This window comes from Sarcophilus harrisii, chromosome 4, assembly GCF_902635505.1.
Source record: "Sarcophilus harrisii chromosome 4, mSarHar1.11, whole genome shotgun sequence".
In the NCBI taxonomy this organism is placed as follows: domain Eukaryota; kingdom Metazoa; phylum Chordata; class Mammalia; order Dasyuromorphia; family Dasyuridae; genus Sarcophilus; species Sarcophilus harrisii.
Genome location: NC_045429.1, coordinates 364,618,991 through 364,638,881, shown reverse-complemented (window position 1 = coordinate 364,638,881; position 19,891 = coordinate 364,618,991). Strand labels below are relative to the sequence as shown.

Sequence of the window (19,891 nt, the reverse complement as noted above, 5' to 3'; positions counted from 1 at the left end):
ACTAGGAATGACAGGGAAGAAAATATTTCATTAAGAAGAGGCAGAAAGTATGGATGCAGTGGGGGTGGTGGAAGGGGATATAAGGCAATGTGTATCATCATGACTCCAAACCATTTCTTTCACAGGAATTCTGTCTATTCAGAATGAAGTAAAAACATGAAAGGGACAAGTGGGGAGGATAAAACCAGAACCTTTAACCATGTTTTCAAATAACGTGGAGATAGTGAGGAGTCAGGGGAAGCAGCAGCAGAGAAAATGTGCATTGGAGTTTTGCTGGGTTCTATTTGCTTTTTTGTCATCTGGAAAATGAGCTGGAAAAGGAAATGATGAACATTAGTGTCTTTTCCAAGAAAATGGAGTCATGAAGGACTGAGGTCAACTCTTGCTTCAGACATTAGCTCTGTGATGCTGGACAAGTCTTTTAACCTCTCTCAGCTTCAATTTCTTCATCTGTAAAATGGGGATAATAATGGCACCTATCTTGCAAAGTGATTATAAGGATCAAGTTAGAACACAGATAAAGTGCTCTATAAACTTTAAAGCACTCTCTAAATGCTACCTATTATTATAGTAAATCTCAATTAATTAGATCATTTGGAGAATGGTATGTTCTGGTCAATTGAATCATCTACCTGCAGTTATAGCACAAAACTTTTTTTCTTTCCATACATGGCTGAAAATGTTTCAAGATGTCTATATTTCTGAATTATAGGATGGAGAATATATTTGGATATGTTGTTAGATAATTCAGGACCTTTGAATGCTCCAGAGTTATCATTTTAAATGTCAGTAGTCACCTTACCAATAATAGAGACGTAACTGGAGAAAATGTGAGATGTTGGCCTGAATTTGTATTGAACCAAGGCATCTACTGGAAGCTAGCTTTAAAATGAATACTGCATACCAACTTGTTCATTTGCCATTTGCCATTATTCTCCTAAGAGCAATTTTACTCTTGCTCAGGGAAAAAAAAAAATAGGGCAAAGATTGAAGGTTTCAGTTAGTTGGGTTTTAGTTAATCGACATTGTATTATAGCTCCCAATTGCCACTCTGGGATGATTTAAACAATATTATTCAAAATGTGAATCAATCCCTCAACTAGGGGTTGGAGGATTTCAAGGGCTATTTAGCATTTGATGAGGTTTTCAGTGACTTAGCCTTGGTGCCCAAAGGGTTTAAGAATGACTATAAATGTTCTTGTTGGTAGTTAAACAGGAGACTGCACAAGCTTAGTGGTAAAGCATAAGGTTTTTTTTTTTTAATTTAGTCCTTGTTTTTGGAGGCAAATAGGCTTGATGCCTATGCACATTGAACTTTTAGGGAATACTGTTAGCCATTAACCTAATTCCGTTTACAATAATACCGGGGTATTGAGCTGTCCCACTACTCCATACTGAAGTGAATTCCCAGGAAGTCCCAATAACATGAACTTTTAACTCCACCAGGAAACTCTAACCTCTTCTCCTTCCTTGATGGAAGTTTGGTCATTTTGCTAGCCTGAGGGCTATGTAATGAGCACATTTCAGTGATCAAAACAGCTCAGACACCTATTCTACAAGGAAACCCTCCTCTACCCCTCCCTAAATCTGCTGACTTCAACAAAAAATGAACAAAGGCCACCATCCAAGTGACCAAATAAGTATGCTAACTCAATATGGTTTCTATGCTTATAAGGAATTATGTGAAAATATATTCATATATTAATTCTCAGCAACACCTACAGCTTCTTCCAGGCTCTGGCCACCCAGGAATTTTAGCAAAGGCATATTTCTATTGTCTAATCCTCTTCCCCAAATATACACACACTCTGAGAGCAAACAAAGAACTTCCCTCACTACACCAGAACTACCAAACACTGTTCCACTACCTTACAGAGAGACTATTGTCCGTTGAGGATTCTCATAATTTGGGGCAGCAGAAGTCCTCTTCGTGGTGTGGAGGAAAAAGCTCCACCTCTGAATGAAGTTTCTCCAGTCTTTTATTTTTTTTATCTGCTCTTCCTCTTGGGCCAGGTCTCCATCTTCTAGTCCTTCCCCATAAACATGATGAATCCACTCTTGTCCAAGGGACCTACTGACATATAATGTACAAAGGACAGAGCAGACACTCTCCTCTCTGGCTGCTATCCTAACTCTTCTTCTTCCTATACCTGAAAACTTTTTGGCACCTTCCCCATTGATTTTTATATCAATATCATTTCTACCTACAGTCTCTTTCATAGTACCTATGCTGGCTCACCCCAGAAGATAGTTACTGGGGAATCCATCTATTACTTCCTCCACACCTCCTGTAATTATAGCAATAGGAAGGAAGTAAAATTTGGGTACTACATATGAACATGTTCAAACTTTCAAACTATTTTATAATTTCATTATCTCTATTACTTCCTCCTGTAGGTGAATTATCGAGGTCAAAAGGTTGAACTCATCAGAGTCCGGAATCCTTGGGGCCAGGTAGAATGGAATGGTCCTTGGAGTGACAAGTCAGTATTTTCTGCTTTATTTTCAGCTTCTGATAACACTTGAATTGCCAGACAAGGGAGAGTTATATACCTAGGATGAATGGCAGCAAGTCCTATATAAAACTGGTAAATAAAACCTGTATTCTCCTCTGCCACTAAGAGAGCCATTTCTTTTTCCATTATCAAAGTTGGTCCCAGGAAAGGATCAATAACAATGATAATCTTTTATACTTTAATAGAATTAGCTTAAATGAACATTCTCATCCCTCCCAAAGACACTTGATTTAAATCTCCTCTCTTATTATAATCTCTGGAACAAAGATCTTTTTGCAAAGATTTGGATTTTCTTCACCATTGTTAAGGGAAAGTAATTGATTGCCAGTGATGATCTATAATCTTTTTTCAAACACTTTTCTGTATTTATATTTTTGGCAATTTTTCTATTTAGCTATCCTTTTCTATGACTATGTCTCCTTAATACCTAAGTGCTAAACTAGTGATCTGGCTTAATGTAGAACATAAGAGGAATCATCTTAGTTGGGTAAATTTTTTTTAAAAGTTTAAAAAGAAAATAAACTTAGATCATTACAAATTTTAACAATTGGATTTCCTTTATATTCAGTAAAAAGATGTGTATTTCAAGGTTTTGCAAGAGTGAATGTTGAAAACTATCTTTGCAAATCTTTTTAAAATAAAAAATTGTTATTATTGAAAAAAAGTGTTTTATTGTTTTTCAGTCATGCCCAAGTCTTTGTAAACTTGTTTGGGGTTTTCTTGGCAAAGGTACTATAGTGATTAGCCATTTCCTTCTCCAGTTCATTTCACTGATGAGGAAACTAAGGAAAAAAAGTTGAGTGATTTACCCAGAGTTGCACAGCTAGTAAATGTCTGAGGCTAAATTTGAAATGAGAATTCTCCTGATTCCATGACTAGCACTTTGTCTATTGTGCCAACACAATGCAATACTGTATCATTTTAGCAAAGCAGTCTGACTGACAATTCAGATAATTTATAAGAACACATGACTAATAGGTAGTTTTCTTTCTTCTTCTTTTTATGTTTCTTTTTTCTTTCTTTCTTGTTCTTTTCCTAGCTTTGGTTTTGAAAGCAATTTGGATTAAATGACTTGACCAAATATATACAGCTAGTATCTGAGGTCAAATTTGAACTCAGGTCCTCCTGACTCCAAGATTGGTACTCCACTATACCGTTTAGCTATCCCTTAACAGCCATTTTTCAAAATCAATCTCATATAGCAAGTAGTGAGATACTTGAATTAATAACCTGATCAGTTATTCTTGAATGCTAAATGGAGGATAAGAAAGGCCTATTTTTCTTGATTTGACTCCACCTCTTCTTCAAACACATAATTGCTAGATTTGGATAGCCATAATGTCTAGCTTTTATCTATTGACATTTGATGAAGACAGTTCAAATGTTCCAAAGTTCTTTCTTTGATCAATTTCTTTTTACCTCTGACCCATCAGGTGATGAGTCCATGTGTTTTCTCTGAAGAATATGATGCATTATTGGTGTTCAGTGAAGTCAACCTATAATAACACTAATTTTAAACTCATTTACTGCATAATCAGCACAGTTATTTATATCCAGAAAGGATTTTCCTCACTACAGATTCAGGCAGCTTGTTTTCTAAACTGTATTGAAGAAAACTTAGTGAGTCTCAGTTTTCTCATCTGTCAAATGGGGGAGGTAGACCAGATGATACTCTTCAATTCTAATATTATATGATTCTATGTTATTTTAGTTTTTGGTGATGATGTTCTTCCTAAAAACTGAACCTTATTTTTTATAGTTCTGGTGAGTGGAGTTCTGTTGAGTCTTCTGAACAAAAACGCCTATGCCATTCTGCTCTTGATGATGGAGAATTCTGGTACAGTACTTGTGTCTAATGCTATTAAACAATTCCTACTATCTTTAAGGAAGATGTATTTCTTATACATCTCTCTTGTATTCATCATATTAATCATATCATTCATTCAACAACCATTTATATCTGCTACTTGTATACATGTCTTTCTAGGAGAGAAGAAAATAAGCATTTATTAAGTGCTAACTAGGCACTGTTAAACACTTATTTATCCTCACAATAACCTAGAAGAGACACTTAGTTGCCCTTAAAATTACTAGACTATAATCCTCTTGAAGACAGGTATCTTAGAGATCTTCTGGCCCAATTCCTTCGAGCTCAGGAAACTTTAGTGACTTCTCCAAAGTCACTGGGATGAATGACACAGCATTACCCCCTGCCTATTGCATGCATTGTTCCTTGCATACAGTAAGTACTTAATTGTTGCTACTGATTATCTCTAAGGTCCCTTCCTCCTCTTATGTTGTATGGTTCTATGTTATTTTAGTTGTTCCTGTGGTTTTCTTCTTTACAAATGAATTTTATTTCCTTATAGTTCTTCTTACTGGGGTTCTGCTGGTTCAATAAGAGCAAAAGTCCAAAGGCCATTCTCTTCAGCATTTTGGGAAGTTTGGGCAAATATAAAGAGAGACTTAAGACTGATTGTCTCAAAACAAGGCCAAAAATGGAATTGTGGAAGGGTTTTTATTAATTCATTACAACAGCATCTTGTCACCTCAGTATAACACCTTGGTTTTCAATCATCAATTGGCTATCAAGAATCAAAAACAATTAGATCCAAGGATGTGGGTTCATTACTTAAGCAATCCAATCAGTATTTCACAAAGAAGTGCTTCATTCCATGAATATGTCATACCCCTATTCTATCCAACCTTCTGGCAAAGGTAGGTCATGTATAACAAGGAGGTTTGTTGAAAGTGTGTATTGATCAAATAAAATCCATCACCACTACCATACAAATAGCTATGTCTTGCCACTAGGGGTCAGGTCAGTATAATTTTCATAATTTAAAGGCAGTATTATTTCTACAATATTTTTACTCCAAAATGATCTAGGCATTCAATTAAGAGCTTTTAAATGTGGTCAGTGGCCCCTGGGATGTATTTCTGAAAGGTATGTATTTCTGAAAGTTGGAAACAATGAAAAAATAAATAGAATGAGACATCTGAATCGAGAAAAATAGGACCTTTATACCTAGGGATTTCCTTCTCTATGTTGACTTGTGAGTCTAAAGTATTTAAAACAAGTTCCACTGATTTTATGTTGTTGCAACATCTCCTGTTTCTATTGTCTCCTTTCTACTTAAGTGGGCTACAAAACCCTCAATATGACACCCATATCTTTATTCTTTGGGTGTCACTGCTTGTGAAAAGTCAGTTTGAAGTTCCCATTGCATGATGTCTGATATATTACATGATTAACTTTGGTGTATACAGTGAGTGCTAGGAGTCCTAGATGATACAGAAAGATTAAAAAGAGGGTAAAACCTCCCATGGATGGATTATCATTGTCTAGGAGCTCAGCCATTGACAAGACGAGACATCTGGGTAATGCTTTTCTTCTTTTCAGGATGACTTTTAAGGATTTTAAAATCCACTTTGACAAAGTAGAGATCTGCAATCTCACTCCTGATGCTCTGGAGGAAGATGCCCTTCACAAATGGGAAGTGACAATCCATCAAGGGAGCTGGGTCCGGGGATCTACTGCTGGAGGATGCCGTAATTTCCTGGGTCAGTGGTCTGCCTGTCCACATTCATTTCTTGCCCTTTGGAGGGTCAGTCCTTCGAAACAGAGTCAGAGACAGACATCTGAGAACCATAAGGGATCATCTATTTGCAAGGCAGAACTGAGGCCAGTGCCATGCAGAAGGCCATTAGCATGAAGCTGGAAAATATGTATTTACCATTAAGTGGGAGGAATCTGAGACTGGGTGAAGAATTAGGAAGAGTTGTACTTGGAAGCTTCTCCTACAAGAGTACATAGTCTTTCATCCATCCTTTTCTTTCCATTAACATCATGATCACTTTAATTGACTTAATCACCCATCACCAGGACTATTATAATGGAGACCCAATTGGTTTTCTAATTTTAATATCTCCCCTTTTCAATGCACAGTTGCCAAATTTATATTCCCAAAGAGTCTGACCATGTTACTTTCTTATCCTCCCAAATTTTAGCAACTTCCTGTTAACTCTGCATCAAAGGATAAAATGCACATTCCCCTACTCAGTATTTAAAGTTCTTGTGATCTGATTCTTTTGTGCCTTATAAGGTTTTTTCCCCATTACTTTACTTCATGCACTAGGTTCCAGCTAAACTGGATTACCATGCTCTTCCTCATATATAACATTCTATCTCCTGTCTCCATATCTTTGTATTGGCTAACCTTCATTGCTAGATAGAATGTATTCTCTTCTCCTTCCCAAATATTTTGTATCAATTTTGCATTTGCTTATATGTAAACTGTTATTTCCCTTGATAGAATGTAAGTTCCTTAAGGACAGGGACTGTTTCATTTTTGTCTGCATCTCTAGTATTTGGTCCAGGGGTTGGCACATAGTATGTACTTAATAAAGCCTTGTTTCACTGATTTGAGAAGGGCCTGAAAGAAGAGAAGGAAGCGGGTGTTTAGCTAGAAGATATTTGGAACTTAGAATACTTTGAAAGCGGTCATCAGGAAGAGGAAGAAATGCAAGGACCTACAAAATGGAATGTTGGAGGAGAGCACAGGAAACAGACTTAGAGGGCAGAATAGAGAGCACTGAAAACAATGAAACAGAGTGGAGATGGAGTCAGATCTTGGATAGATGATATTATTAGGACTTTTTGTTCTTTTGTTTTGCTCAAGGAGGAAACCATTTTTATATCTTTCAAATGACAGACACCTTCTGGACCAATCCCCAGATCAAATTGTCTCTGACTGAGAAAGATGATGGGCAAGAGGAATGTACTTTTATTGTAGCCCTCATGCAAAAGGACAGAAGGAAACTCAAGAAACTTGGAGCTGATTTGCTGACTATTGGATATGCTATTTACCAGGCATGTTCTGTCCAGGTTTCAAAGGTTGACTAATGGGAATGGTTTATTGTCATTATGGCAACTCATGATATTGTCTTCTTTGACTTGGAGGGTATGATCAATCCACATCAGTGGGGAATATACATGAAATCATGACTCTTTTGAAAAACTGAAGTTTTATCCAAACTGCTCTTCATAAATGATTATTCATTTTCAAAGTACACAATGTCCAATCTGGTCTATGGACTAACTGTGGCATTGGAGCAATGGGTAGGCAGAGAAGACTTATCAAAATTGCCTTATATCCTTAGAGGGAAAACAACAGAAATTTATTTCAATACTTACTCTTTGTGAGTCCCAAAAGCCACTGTTTTCTTTATTTTCCCAAATTTTACTTGTGCAAATCCTGGGAAGAACTAATAATTTGGGTCTTATATTATACCATAGTTTTTTTTTCAGTCTTCCCCTAATGTTTAAACTAAAACTGCTAACTGCAATGTGCCATCAATTGGCATTTCATTACTAAAGAAAGTATTTAATGAAAAATAAATGAAACTTTTACTCAATTGTAAATTTAATTTTTTTTTACACACTGACCCAGGGTTATACTTCAATGCTTTTTCCTTTAAAAAAAATCATTTTAGGGCAGCATATTGTATTTTGGGGTGGACTATATTTGGACAAAGGCAATGGAGTAAAGTGGTAGCAATATGTCTCTAGATGTAAACAAATGAAATAGAATGCCTTTTGGAATTTTGGTTCTCAAAGGATAAGCTTCAGATTCTTACTTACTCTATAAGGGCTACCTTACAAGCTGTTTGGAGTATCCATGATTCTTACTTGTCAGTGACCTTGTTTTTTTATTTTTACTGAAGATTAATAATTTATCTAGGATATTTCACAAAGGCCAAACATCACCTCATTGCTATTTCATCTGAGGCAGAATCTATCCATTCTCATTAAATCTGACAAGTTCATTGGAAGGTGAATTATGTGAGCAGGGACAAAGTTTTTTTTACCTTTCTTTGAACTCAGAACACTTTGTACAGTGCTTGACACAAAGTAAGAGTGTAATAAATTGGATTGTTGACCGATTGACTAAGTAACATACAAGATCTGGAAGGTAAAGTAAGAGAAGCTTGAGGTGGAACATTTTGTTCCAATAAAGTAGAAACAAATAAAAGGGCCAAAAAACCCCAGAATTTATGACATGGAAATAGTTCTGAGCAGGATGGAGCTGATATGTGAGGACATAAGAGTGGAAAATCTGCCCTGTAGGGTTCCAAAGTACTCTAAATGAAATTGGAGGGGGCTTTTTGAGTGAGAGAGGTTTAGAAGTATATGTCCCCAAATCATGTGAATATCTCCCAAATTAAACCTAGTACTATACTTTAAGCAAACTTCCCTTTCCGGATTGCATTTTAGAGTCCTGCCAAAGATGAGCATCTCACCAAGGATTTTTTCAGATATCATGCTTCACAGGCCAGAAGCAAAACATATATTAACTTAAGAGAAGTTTCTGAGAGATTTAAGCTGCCCCCTGGGGAATATATCCTGATTCCTACAACTTTTGAGCCACACCAAGAAGCCAATTTCTGCCTTCGAATCTTTTCAGAGAAGAAAGCCATTACTCAGTGAGTAACACATTGTTATATTAATAATGATAATACAAGGAACTAGGTGGCAGTGGATAAATGACAGAGCTTGGAATCAGGAAAACTCATCTTCCTGAGGTCAAATCTGGTTTCAGATGCTTACTAATTGTGTGATCCTGGACAAGTCATTTAACCCTGCTTGCCTCAGTTTCCTCATATGTAAAAATGAACTGGAAAAAGAAATGGCAACCCCCTCCAGTATCTTTGCCAATAAAATCCTAAACAGGTTTATAAAGAGTGTCTTAGTACTGAAAAATGGCTGAACAATAATGATACGGTGGTGGTGATAATTGTAATCAAAATAATAAGTAGCAGCTTATGCCATGGGAACAAGAAGTACAAAACATGTCTGGGCAGGCAGGTAGGAAAGAGTCACTTGAATCAACTTTTAAAGATAATCCATTTGAAAGATGGATTAATATCTTTCTTGTTGCTCCCTATTTGAACTAATTATTGGGAATCAGCCCCTATAATGAATAGAAAACTGTCCTTGGAGTTAGGGCCAGGGTTCAAGTACTTCTCTGATACATATTGGATAACATGAAATAACATAATTAAAGTACTATACAAATGATAGCTTTTACCATATGTAGTGCTTGATAAACCTTAAAGTGTCCTAAAATTGCCATTATTATATTGGCCATGTGACCTTGAGCCATTTAGTCCAACTCTCATTTTACAGATGAGGAACCTGAGGTCTAAATGATTTGCCCAAAGTAAATCTAAGAGGTAGGATTTGAAGCCAGGTCAAATGACCTCAAAACTAGCACTCTTTCTGCTATACTGGGAATTATATCAATTAGCATTGGGCTTAGAATCAGGAAAAATCATTTTTATGAGTTCAAATTCAGCCTCAGATATTAGCTGTGTGACCCTGGAAAAGTTACTTAACCCAGTTTGCCTCAATTTTTATCATCTATAAAATGAGCTGGAAAAAGAAAGGGCAAACCACTTCAGTATCTTTGTCAAGAAAACCCCAAAATGAGAGTTCAGAAATCATCACCATCATTATTATCATAATTTTATTATATGCTAAATTCAGTTGTTCCTAACAAGTGAGGGGAAAAAAGAGTACTATCATCCCTCTAAATTTCAGGGTGCTAGGGCAAAGACCTTGCACTTTCTAAACAAAATAATAATATGTATAAAGCTTGTTAAAGTGGATAGAGCACCAGCCCTGAAGTCAGGAAGCCCTGAGTTCAAATGTGACCTCAGACACTTAGCTTATTAATTGTGTGATGCTGGGCAAGTCACTTAACCCCAATTGCCAGGGTGGGGAGGGAAGGGAAGGGGAGCCTGTTAATCACTTTATTAGCTCAGTTAGCCCTGATAGCAAATCTGTGGCTAGTTGGCTACAGGGTAAGTCCCAGAACCCAAGTCCTCTTATTTTAAATCTATTTTTTATGTTTGTTAATTATCTTAGTCTTTTGAGTAGAAAAGGGATCATTGCAGTAATGATCATTCCTTCCTCATGATTAATATGGTTCATTTCCCCTGGTCACTTCCTATGGTCTTTTGTTATTGTTACATTGTTGTTGTTATTGTTCATTCTCTGTATTTGAAAATCAATAGCATCATCCGATGTCTTGACTTGTGGGTGAATTACCTTTAAGTGAGACCAAACAATTTGTTTCAACAGCCATGACTGCAACTGATACTTTGATGTGTTTCACCATAGGTGAAAACAATGACATATAACAGTGTAAGTTTGAATTCTGCTTTCCTCTTAACTCTTCGACCCCATCCCAATCTTGTCTGAAAAAATTTTGTGAAGGGTCTCCAAAACACCACATCCCAAAACACCTGCAGTAAATACCCCAAGGAGGGAAAGTTCCTTCTTAGCTCCAGCAACAAGGCATTATGGGAAGTGGTTGAATGATGTGTGGTACCTAATAGTGGAATTAGGAAGTTTCAGAGGAATACTTCTTGCAACTTCCTTCAGACGATTTAGGTGACAACCAAAGTCTGATACTTCACATCCTTATTGTATCATCATTATTATTTTTTTTTTCCTGAGGCAATTGGGGTTAAGTGACTTGCCCAGGGTCACACAGCCAGGAATTGTTATAAGTGTCTGAGGTCGAATTTGAACTCAGGTCCTCCTGACTTCAGGGCTGGTGTTTTATCCACTGTGCCACTTAGCTGCCTCATCATCTCTTTATTGTCCTTGTCTTAGCAAGAATATTTTGTTTCAGTTGGTGGTTATGGAAGAACTTCCTGTTTTGACCACTTACAACTGTGACCTAGACTGTTAATGACAATAATTTACATTTGTCATTTACAGGGCACTTATATTTTATTTGATCTTCACAAACAACCCTCTTAAGCAGGTTAGGCATATATCTTATCCCCGTTTTATAGATATGGGGTCTGAGTTTCAGAGAAGACAATTAACTTGCCTGCAGTCATGGAGTTAATAACTTCTAGAACTAGGACTTGAATAAGACCTCTATCCTGTGTGACTTTGGGGGAAATCTAGGTCTCAGTTTTCTCATCTGTACCGTGAGTTAAATTGTATGATGAAAACAGATCATATTTTAAAGTAGGGGAGGATCTGGATTTGAATTCTTCTTCTAACATATACTAGCTGAGCAATAGCAGATAGAAACTGGACCTATGATTTCAGTGGTAGAGGGAGCTGCAAGATGTAAAAATTTCCTCTGCCAAACCAGGTCAGTCCTTTCTCTGAAGTGCATAGTCTTAGAAAGATGTCTAGAGCCCCAAGAGACTAAATGGTTTGCCTAGAGTATTGCTTTATGCATTATGTATTAGAGGCAGGGCTTAAATCCAGGTCGTCATCACTCTAAGATCAGCTGTCCATTATCCACTGCTCCATGCTGCCTCTCAGTGACTGAGTACCCATGGAAAAATCATAAAATTTCTCTGAATCTCCATTTCCTTAGCTGTAAAGTGGGTATAATTATTCCTAAGTAGCTATAGCACAAAAGTTTGAAGGACCAAATTGGGTATACTAATTGCTATATAGATTTCAGCTTTCATTCATTATCTGCCAAATCATCTCCAGAGCCAAATCCTATTCTCCTAAACCCAGAGCTATGATTTCAACATTATAAACAAATAAATAGCCTAGTATAGAGGAATCTGTTCCTTTCATAGTTGGCTATATTCCAGAGATCCATAAGTACAACAAAATATTCATAAACATCAAATTATTGGAATCCCTTATGAATATTTGAGACACTCAAAAGGGTTTCCTATATTGTATATTAACATTATGATTGTTTATATTATGAATTTAACAGAAAACATCCATGCCCTACCTAACTTTTAAAATCTTTTAATAGTTAAAAAAAATCTAGTGAATTACAGCCTATTCCTCTCCTCCTATTATGCCAGATAAATATTAAAGTCAGACTATATTCATAAAGAGATACCAGATTTATGCAAGGACTTTATAGCTCATTTTGAACCTGTGTCTGGAGTAAGATGTATCAAGTCCTTGGGAGTATAAAGAGAAGACTCTCATTGTTCAATGCTCTATAATTTTTTTGAAATATTTATATTTGACAAATACAATTTAATCTTTATTCTTATCCTCAACTGACTGAGTTTAGCCTGTTAGAAGGTCTGACCTCAGAATCAGTTCCATAACCTAGAGATGAGAGGTCTATAATGCTATCTGCCTCCAATGGTTTAGCTAAAAATTTGAGAGTGCTAAGCAAAAAATTTGGAAGGGATCCCCTTGGTGTTATTAATTGAAAAATAAATTCATCTCCTGTCTTCTTTCTTCGTATTTTCTCCAGCAATATAGAGATTGACATTTTATCTCTATGGAATGATGAGACAGAGATAAACACAGAAAAACATAGAGAGAAAGACATACATACAAAGAGACAGAGAAAAAGACAGAGAAACACAGAGCTACATGTGCATATATGAATGTGTGTGTACTTTGCTCCAACTTTAGCTTATTCTCCTTTCTTTTTATATTTTCCTCAAGTAGATTGGAAACAAATAAGTAGTTAGCCCTCAACAAATAAGCTAAACTAAGTTGTAGTTACAGATTTAGAGCCAGAAAGAGACCTCAGTTATATAGTCCACCCTTTTCATTTACAAATAAGGAAACTGAAGCAGATGAAGTGAGTTATCAGATGGTAAATGACGGGTAGAATTTGAATCCAAGTCTTTGGATTGCAGAAGCAGTACTCTTTCTATTTACCATGCTGCCTCTGGAATGTGGCTATCATGACACATTTATATATCACCTTCTAGTTCACAAAGAAATTTTCTTCAAAATAATTCTTTCATGGTACAAGTATATATATTCTGCCCATTTTAACAGATGAAGAAATTGAAGCTCAGAGAAATACTGAGTCACATGGCGACTAAGGCTCTCAGCAAGACTCCTGGTCTTCCAGTCCAAGTTCCAATGTCTATTCCACTATCCCATACAGATGTTCTTATGAAACCTTTAATGTAATAAACTCCCTTTTTACGTATCCCTTCTTGAAGTAATACAACCTTCATATATAAAAGACATAATATTCTGGTAAATCCCTAGACTTCAAACCTTCTGAAGATTGAGCCATCATCATGCCCATGACTACAGAACTGGGGAGAGATCGCTGAAGAAGAACTTCAGTAATGACCTCAACAGTTGTGTGACTTTGGGCAAATTACTTCATCTCAGATCTATTTCCTCATTAATAAATGGAGATCATTATATCTGGTCTAAAACTTCATAGCTGTTATAAAGATCAAATGATGTAAAAGTGCTTTGTAAATTGTAAATGAATAGACAGATGAAAGGTACTGATACAAGTATGAGCTTATTGGCCCAAATCTTTGGGCCAAAATTGGCCAAAGATTGGCCCAATCTACAGAACTATTAGCTTCTCTCCTCCCAGCATATCCAAAGACACTGAATAATGTGGCATATGGTTGAAAGGAAGAGGTATCTCCACAACTAGTCACAAAGTTGAAAGGATTTTGATGAAGCAGAGATGAGTATTGCAATGGGTTATAATTGAATCAAGTATTTTCTAATCCTACAGGGAAATGGATGAAAATGTGGATATTGCTCTCCCAGAAGTAAGTCTTTCAAGTAATAAATGTTTTTAAGGCCTTCAAGAAAAAGTTGATAATGGGAGAAGGAAGGTTAATCTTGTGATTTGTAATTGTACAATCAGCTAATATTTTAATGTTCAATATTTTGTCATGGATAGACCACTAGATTTGTAATCAAGAAGTCTTGGATTTCAATTTCTTCATTAACATTTATTAACTATATAGCCGCTAGCAAGTCACATAATCACTCTGAACCTCATTTCTGCACCTGCCCCACTTCTTTTTAAATTTCATCAGGCTGCTTCCCTCTTTCTACTTTTATCCAAAGTTTTGAAGATTCTTAGACCCAATTTCCAAATTCTTACTGGGGTTAAAGGAAGGACATGTCAGGCCCCCATTGCTCCCACATTTTGTGCTTCTTTCTTCTAACTCCAATGAATTTGATAACCAGGCCCTTGAGAGAGATCACTATGAGAGAGATCAGTGGAGTCTCAGAGAAGTCTATTACATCATGGTGAAAACATTTCTCCAATACTTTCCATCTATCCTAACAGTTCACCTGAAACTTTATTCCCTCCACTCTAGCACCATCATCTCCTCCCCCCCCCCCCCCCCCCCCCCCCCCCCCCACCATGGGTACATCTGGAAGCAGCTAGAATGTATTAGAAAATCAATCAGTTCATTCAATAGTCACACTATATGCCAACAGTTTACATTGGACAACTCAGAATGAACTCTTTTGATGCAAACAAAGCATTTCAAAAACATTTTTTCCTAAATCTCAGCATATACCTTTATTTTTCCTCTAGCCGTCTAAACCAACTTCACCTAATCAAGAAAGCATGGAAGATAAACAGTTTCGGACACTGTTTGAACAGATTTCAGGAGAGGTAAAAGAACAAATATATTTTAATTCAAGCCAAAATAATGTCTTTAGACTTCTAAACTGAGAAAAGAGTCATGGAGCTGAGCCACTTTTATTTCTTGCCTGCCTTTAATCTGAAAGGATTTGGAGGAGAAGGACATTTTGCCTTTTTTTCATAATCTTCTCAGAAAGTTTAATGATAATAAATACAATTTGTTAGCTTGAACATTGGAAGGAAAATTGTACAGCTTAATGAATCTTGTAAAAGCAGTCATTGAGATAGATACACATGTATGGTGCTGTCATTTGAGAGGCTCTACAGCAATGGCATCAAATTCAAATAGAAATGAGGGGTCACTATTTTTTACATAAAAATAACTATTTGTACCCAATTGATGGTAGATCCTTCTGAGATCATATTAATCTGATCAGCAACAGTCATACTTATACTTTGACTCCAACACATTGACTTGACTCCAACATTGGCCCTCTTTGAGAAGGAAAGAAAACAACCAACCAAGCATTGTTAAATGTTTCCCCAATTACATTTTAATCTAGTTTGAGCTGCACTATGGCCATATGTAGGCTGTAGACCAAATAATTGATACCTCTGCTCTATCTAAAATTATTTCTTCTAATTATTTAACAACAAAATTTTGTGCTCAAATGCCCATCCTAAGTATCATTCCTTTGGGCTATGGCATTTTCTTCAAGAACCCCCTGAAAAGGATATGACTCATTATTCTATTTTTATCCAGTAACATATTAGTATGAATTAATCACTTCACTTTTCAAAAAGTCAAGTTTCTGAGAATTAATGTGAATTAGTATGAATTAAACATTTCACTTTTTAAAAAGCCAAGTTTCTAAAAATCAATGAAATAATTAAAATACTTAATATTTAACATTTTGTGAGAACATTTGTTCTCACTAACATTTAGTCTTTTTTTTTAAGCACCAGAAGCACTTCAAAATTTCTTAGGGTACAAGGTCATCAAAGTGAAGGATAATTATTATTTGCCTTTTTATTTCCTTTTCTGTATCCTGCTTCCCCCCATTCTGTTGCCACCTGTTGTCTTGTCCTCTCCTGATGAGTATTGACTGCTCATACCCTACCCATATACATATGCACCATTTCTTGAAAAATCTAGTCCTCAAGGCATAAAGGCATCATGCTCTGACCTCCCTCCAGGGCCTCTCCCCCACATCTTAAATGTTCTCTCCCAATCCTAGCAATTGAAAAGAATAACATCTTCTCAATTAGCTGTGATAAGGACCTACTAAACAATTTATACTACATGTTAATGACTAGCAACTACTTAATCTAGTACTACCCAGAGAAGATTGATATTTTAAAATAAAGTACTTGAAATTAGAGTTTAAAAAAAAAACCTAGATTCTAATCTTTGTTTTAGATAAAGCCCTTTATCTGTTTCTCCATATATAATATGGGAAAATAATACCAGCATTGTCTATCTCACAGAATTGTCATAAAAATCAAATGAGATAAATATGTAAAATCACTTTAAAAATGATAAAGCACTCTAAAAATGGAAGGTAAACTTGGAGAAGCCATTGCCTTAATTCAAAGAAATGAATCATAACTAGTTGAATTGCAAATACCATTGTAGGCAGGTGAAAATGTTTGGGGTTTTTTTTATCTTATTTATGGGTTTTTTTGGGGGGGAGGTGGATGGGGTGGAGGATTGAAAAGAAATAGATTAGATCTTCTTAACTTTCCTTAAATCAATTTTTCTTAGCTTGAGTTCTTAACTTTTCTTTAGCTTTGAGCAATCTAGTAAAGGCAATGGCTCCTTTCTCAGAATAATGTTTTTTAAAAGCATAAAATAAAATACATGAAATTACAAAGGAAAATACTATCATCATTTTTTTAAATTCATAGTCAAAATTTATCTAATCAAGTGACCAATGGTGAGTCATTTAATTTTTCTAGGCCTCAGTTTCTTAATTGAAAAAAAAACTGAATGGATTGAATTAGATGACCCTCTGAGTTCCTTATGAATTCTAACATTTTTAACTGAATTTTGCCTTTGACTGGTCCTCTTTCCAAGAGATTTAATGTTCCAAAGAATGATGAGGCCAGAAAAGTACAAAGTGCTAAAGGGCCTGTTCATTCTAGAGGAAGTAAATAGAATTTGGCTCAGAAATTTGACATCCTTAAGCCAAAGACATCTGGAATCTCTTTCCTTTAAACAAAGAAGATATTAAGGGATGGGAAAAAGCAATTGTCCCTATTTTCAACAGGACATGGAGGTAACAGCAGAGGAACTGGAATATGTTTTGAATACTGTGCTACAAAAAAGTAAGTGTCCAAACCAATCTCTTTGATTCCAGGATGAAATTATCAGTGGAACATTTATCACTGTGCCATGTTGTCTATCATATTTTTTTTTTAAAGGTCCACCTTTACTCTCACTGTATTCTTCACACTGCTTTGCCTTTTTTCCTGTACTGAGATATTACACAGATTTTTGAGATGATCTGATGCATACTTGCTCTTTTGTAATCTCAGGACTGAGTGGGAAATTTTGTTGTCATTTTCGTCTTGTGTATGTTTGCAGAAAAGAATATTAAATTCAAGAAGCTAAGTCTCATTTCCTGCAAAAACATCATTTCTCTAATGGATGTATCCTTTCAAATGCATGGATAGAAATCAGTGTTTTTATTTCTAAGCCTCTTTCCAGCCCTACAAGTACAAAAAGGAACAAGAGACAATGCTGAATTATAAGATCTGGTTCAGAACTCTGGGCCTGATATTTACTATTTACAAGAATATAGGAAACTTCTTGACTTCTCTAGGTCTCAGTTTCCTCATCTGTAAAATGACTAAATGATCTCTAGACTCTATTACAATTCCAGATCCTATGAGGACCTTCTTTTCTCTTTTCTGAACTCTCTGAAAATTCAAAAGATAACACAAACAAAACCCTCTTACTATCTACCAGTTGATCATATTCCAACAGAGCCGCATGTAAAAGTTTTGTACCAGTAAGTCACCAGAAATACGTATGGGGCGCATAAAAATATAAGTAGCTTGATGGAAAGGTCCCAGCTAGGCCTGTATCCCCAGATGATTCAGTATGGTTATTTTCCTATTCTAAAGAATAAAGAGGGGGAAAATGACCTCAAAGAAGACAGAAAGAGAATGGACATGTGCAGGAAGAAAGAAGAATTTTAAAATAAAATTTTCATTCTTTGTTTTTATATCATCTATTTTTTCCTGATGCGTATTTCTGGTAAGGGTGATTTTAAATGGACAAAAGGTTCTTTTCCTACTTAAAAATACTGATAATAGGGTCAGAGGGCTTTTTAAAAAATGTGCTTTTTATAAAACCATTCTCCTATTTCCTCTCTTCTGATACAAAGAGTTTTAATAATAAAAAATCAAGAATTCTTAGTTTTCTTTACCCTGAGTTTCCACAGAGGAGTGTTCTTCCTTCCCAACACAACATTCTTTCTAAACAGACTCCAGATCTGAAATTCCACAAGAACCCTCTGACCTCTTGACTTCTGTTCATATTTTTTCTTGACTCATGTTTTTGCATACAGAACAATGGCAATGGAAAACTGGAGTTCAATGAATTCAAAGTTTTCTGGGACAAACTGAAGACGTGGATAGTATGTAACCCTCATTGTTGTGTGGTTGTGTGGTACCTCACTGTTACTCCTGATCTGGTGTTTTACCTCCTCACTGTAGTTGAAGCAAATGATAAATGTAAAAGGGGCCAAGCAATCTGTTTGCTTATTTAGAATTGGATAGTTGTAGAGAAGGAATTATAACAAGCTTCAATTACTATGAAGAAATTCTAGGGTAGAGTGCCAGGATACCAGTCCCTTAGAAAGGTAGGGGTCAAGAAAATTGTTCACTCTTTGAGGGAACTAACAAAGCCATTAAAGAAAGTTTTCTCTTTTTGACTCCTGCCTAAAGTTGTGCTTTCATCAAGTGAGGGGAAGAATTGGCAATCATCCAGATAATATGATGAATAGTACTAGTCCATCTGTGGGTACCATCTTTGAAAAAGCCAAAGATTAGCTTCTACTGTATAAAGTTTTTAGTTTAATGTACTCAAACATTTGGAACAGCTAGATGGCATAATGGATAGAGTACTAGGCCTGAAGCCAGAAGAAATCTTCCTGAGTTCAAATCTGGCCTCAGATGCTTACTAGCTGGGTGATTCTGGGCAAAACATTTAATATTGCTTACCTCAGTTTCCTCATATGTACAATGAGCTGGAGAAGAGAAAGAATAGTATCTTAGCCAAGAAAATTCCAAATAGAGTCACAGAATCAGATGTCTTTTTTCTCCTTTTTTATTATCAAAGTTTTTTATTTTAAAAACACATGCATGGATAATTTTCAACATTGATCTCTGCAAAACCTTGTGCTCCAATTTTTTTCCCTTCCTTCTCTTTACCGTCTCTCCTAGATGACAAGTAATCCAACATATGTTAAACATGTGCAATTCTTTTATGCATATTTCCACAATTATCAGATATGTCTTAAACAACTGAACAAAAGCAAATACTTCCTAACAATTAGAACAATCTCAAAATGGGGATGGGCAACCTTAGAAAGTAGCAGATTTCCTTTACTAGTCACCTTTAAGTGAAAGGAGGCAATGTGGTGTAGTAGAAAGCACCCTGAATTTGAAGTCAAAGACTGAGTTCAAATTCCCATTCTGTGACTTATCACCTGGGGATCTTGAACAAGTCACCTCTCTGGGGTTTCCTTCTCAATTATAAAATAAAAGTATTGGACTAGATGGGCTCTGGGGTCTCTTCTAGCTTCAGAACCAGGATCCTGTGAGCCCTTCTGAGTCTGACATGTTGCAATTCCTTCCTGCCTAGAATATCTTCCTTCAATTCGATGCTGACCGATCTGGCACCATGTCCTCCTATGAGCTGCGGCTAGCCTTGAAAGCTGCAGGTAAAATAGAAACTTTTGGGCTTTTAAC

At 36.0% G+C, this 19,891-nt stretch overlaps 1 protein-coding gene across 1 annotated transcript in view; it reads left to right on the top strand.

Moving 5' to 3' along the window:
• CAPN9 (calpain 9) overlaps nt 1-19,891 on the top strand; it is a 65,212-nt gene that overhangs the window by 34,486 nt on the left and 10,835 nt on the right. The window contains exons 7-17 of the mRNA XM_003767829.2: nt 2,398-2,483; nt 4,276-4,353; nt 5,920-6,080; nt 7,232-7,389; nt 8,794-9,002; nt 14,039-14,075; nt 14,861-14,941; nt 17,182-17,239; nt 17,499-17,563; nt 18,487-18,555; nt 19,785-19,863. Coding sequence (XP_003767877.1) covers nt 2,398-2,483; nt 4,276-4,353; nt 5,920-6,080; nt 7,232-7,389; nt 8,794-9,002; nt 14,039-14,075; nt 14,861-14,941; nt 17,182-17,239; nt 17,499-17,563; nt 18,487-18,555; nt 19,785-19,863 — 1,081 coding nt within the window. The remainder of the gene's footprint in view (nt 1-2,397; nt 2,484-4,275; nt 4,354-5,919; nt 6,081-7,231; nt 7,390-8,793; nt 9,003-14,038; nt 14,076-14,860; nt 14,942-17,181; nt 17,240-17,498; nt 17,564-18,486; nt 18,556-19,784; nt 19,864-19,891) is intronic.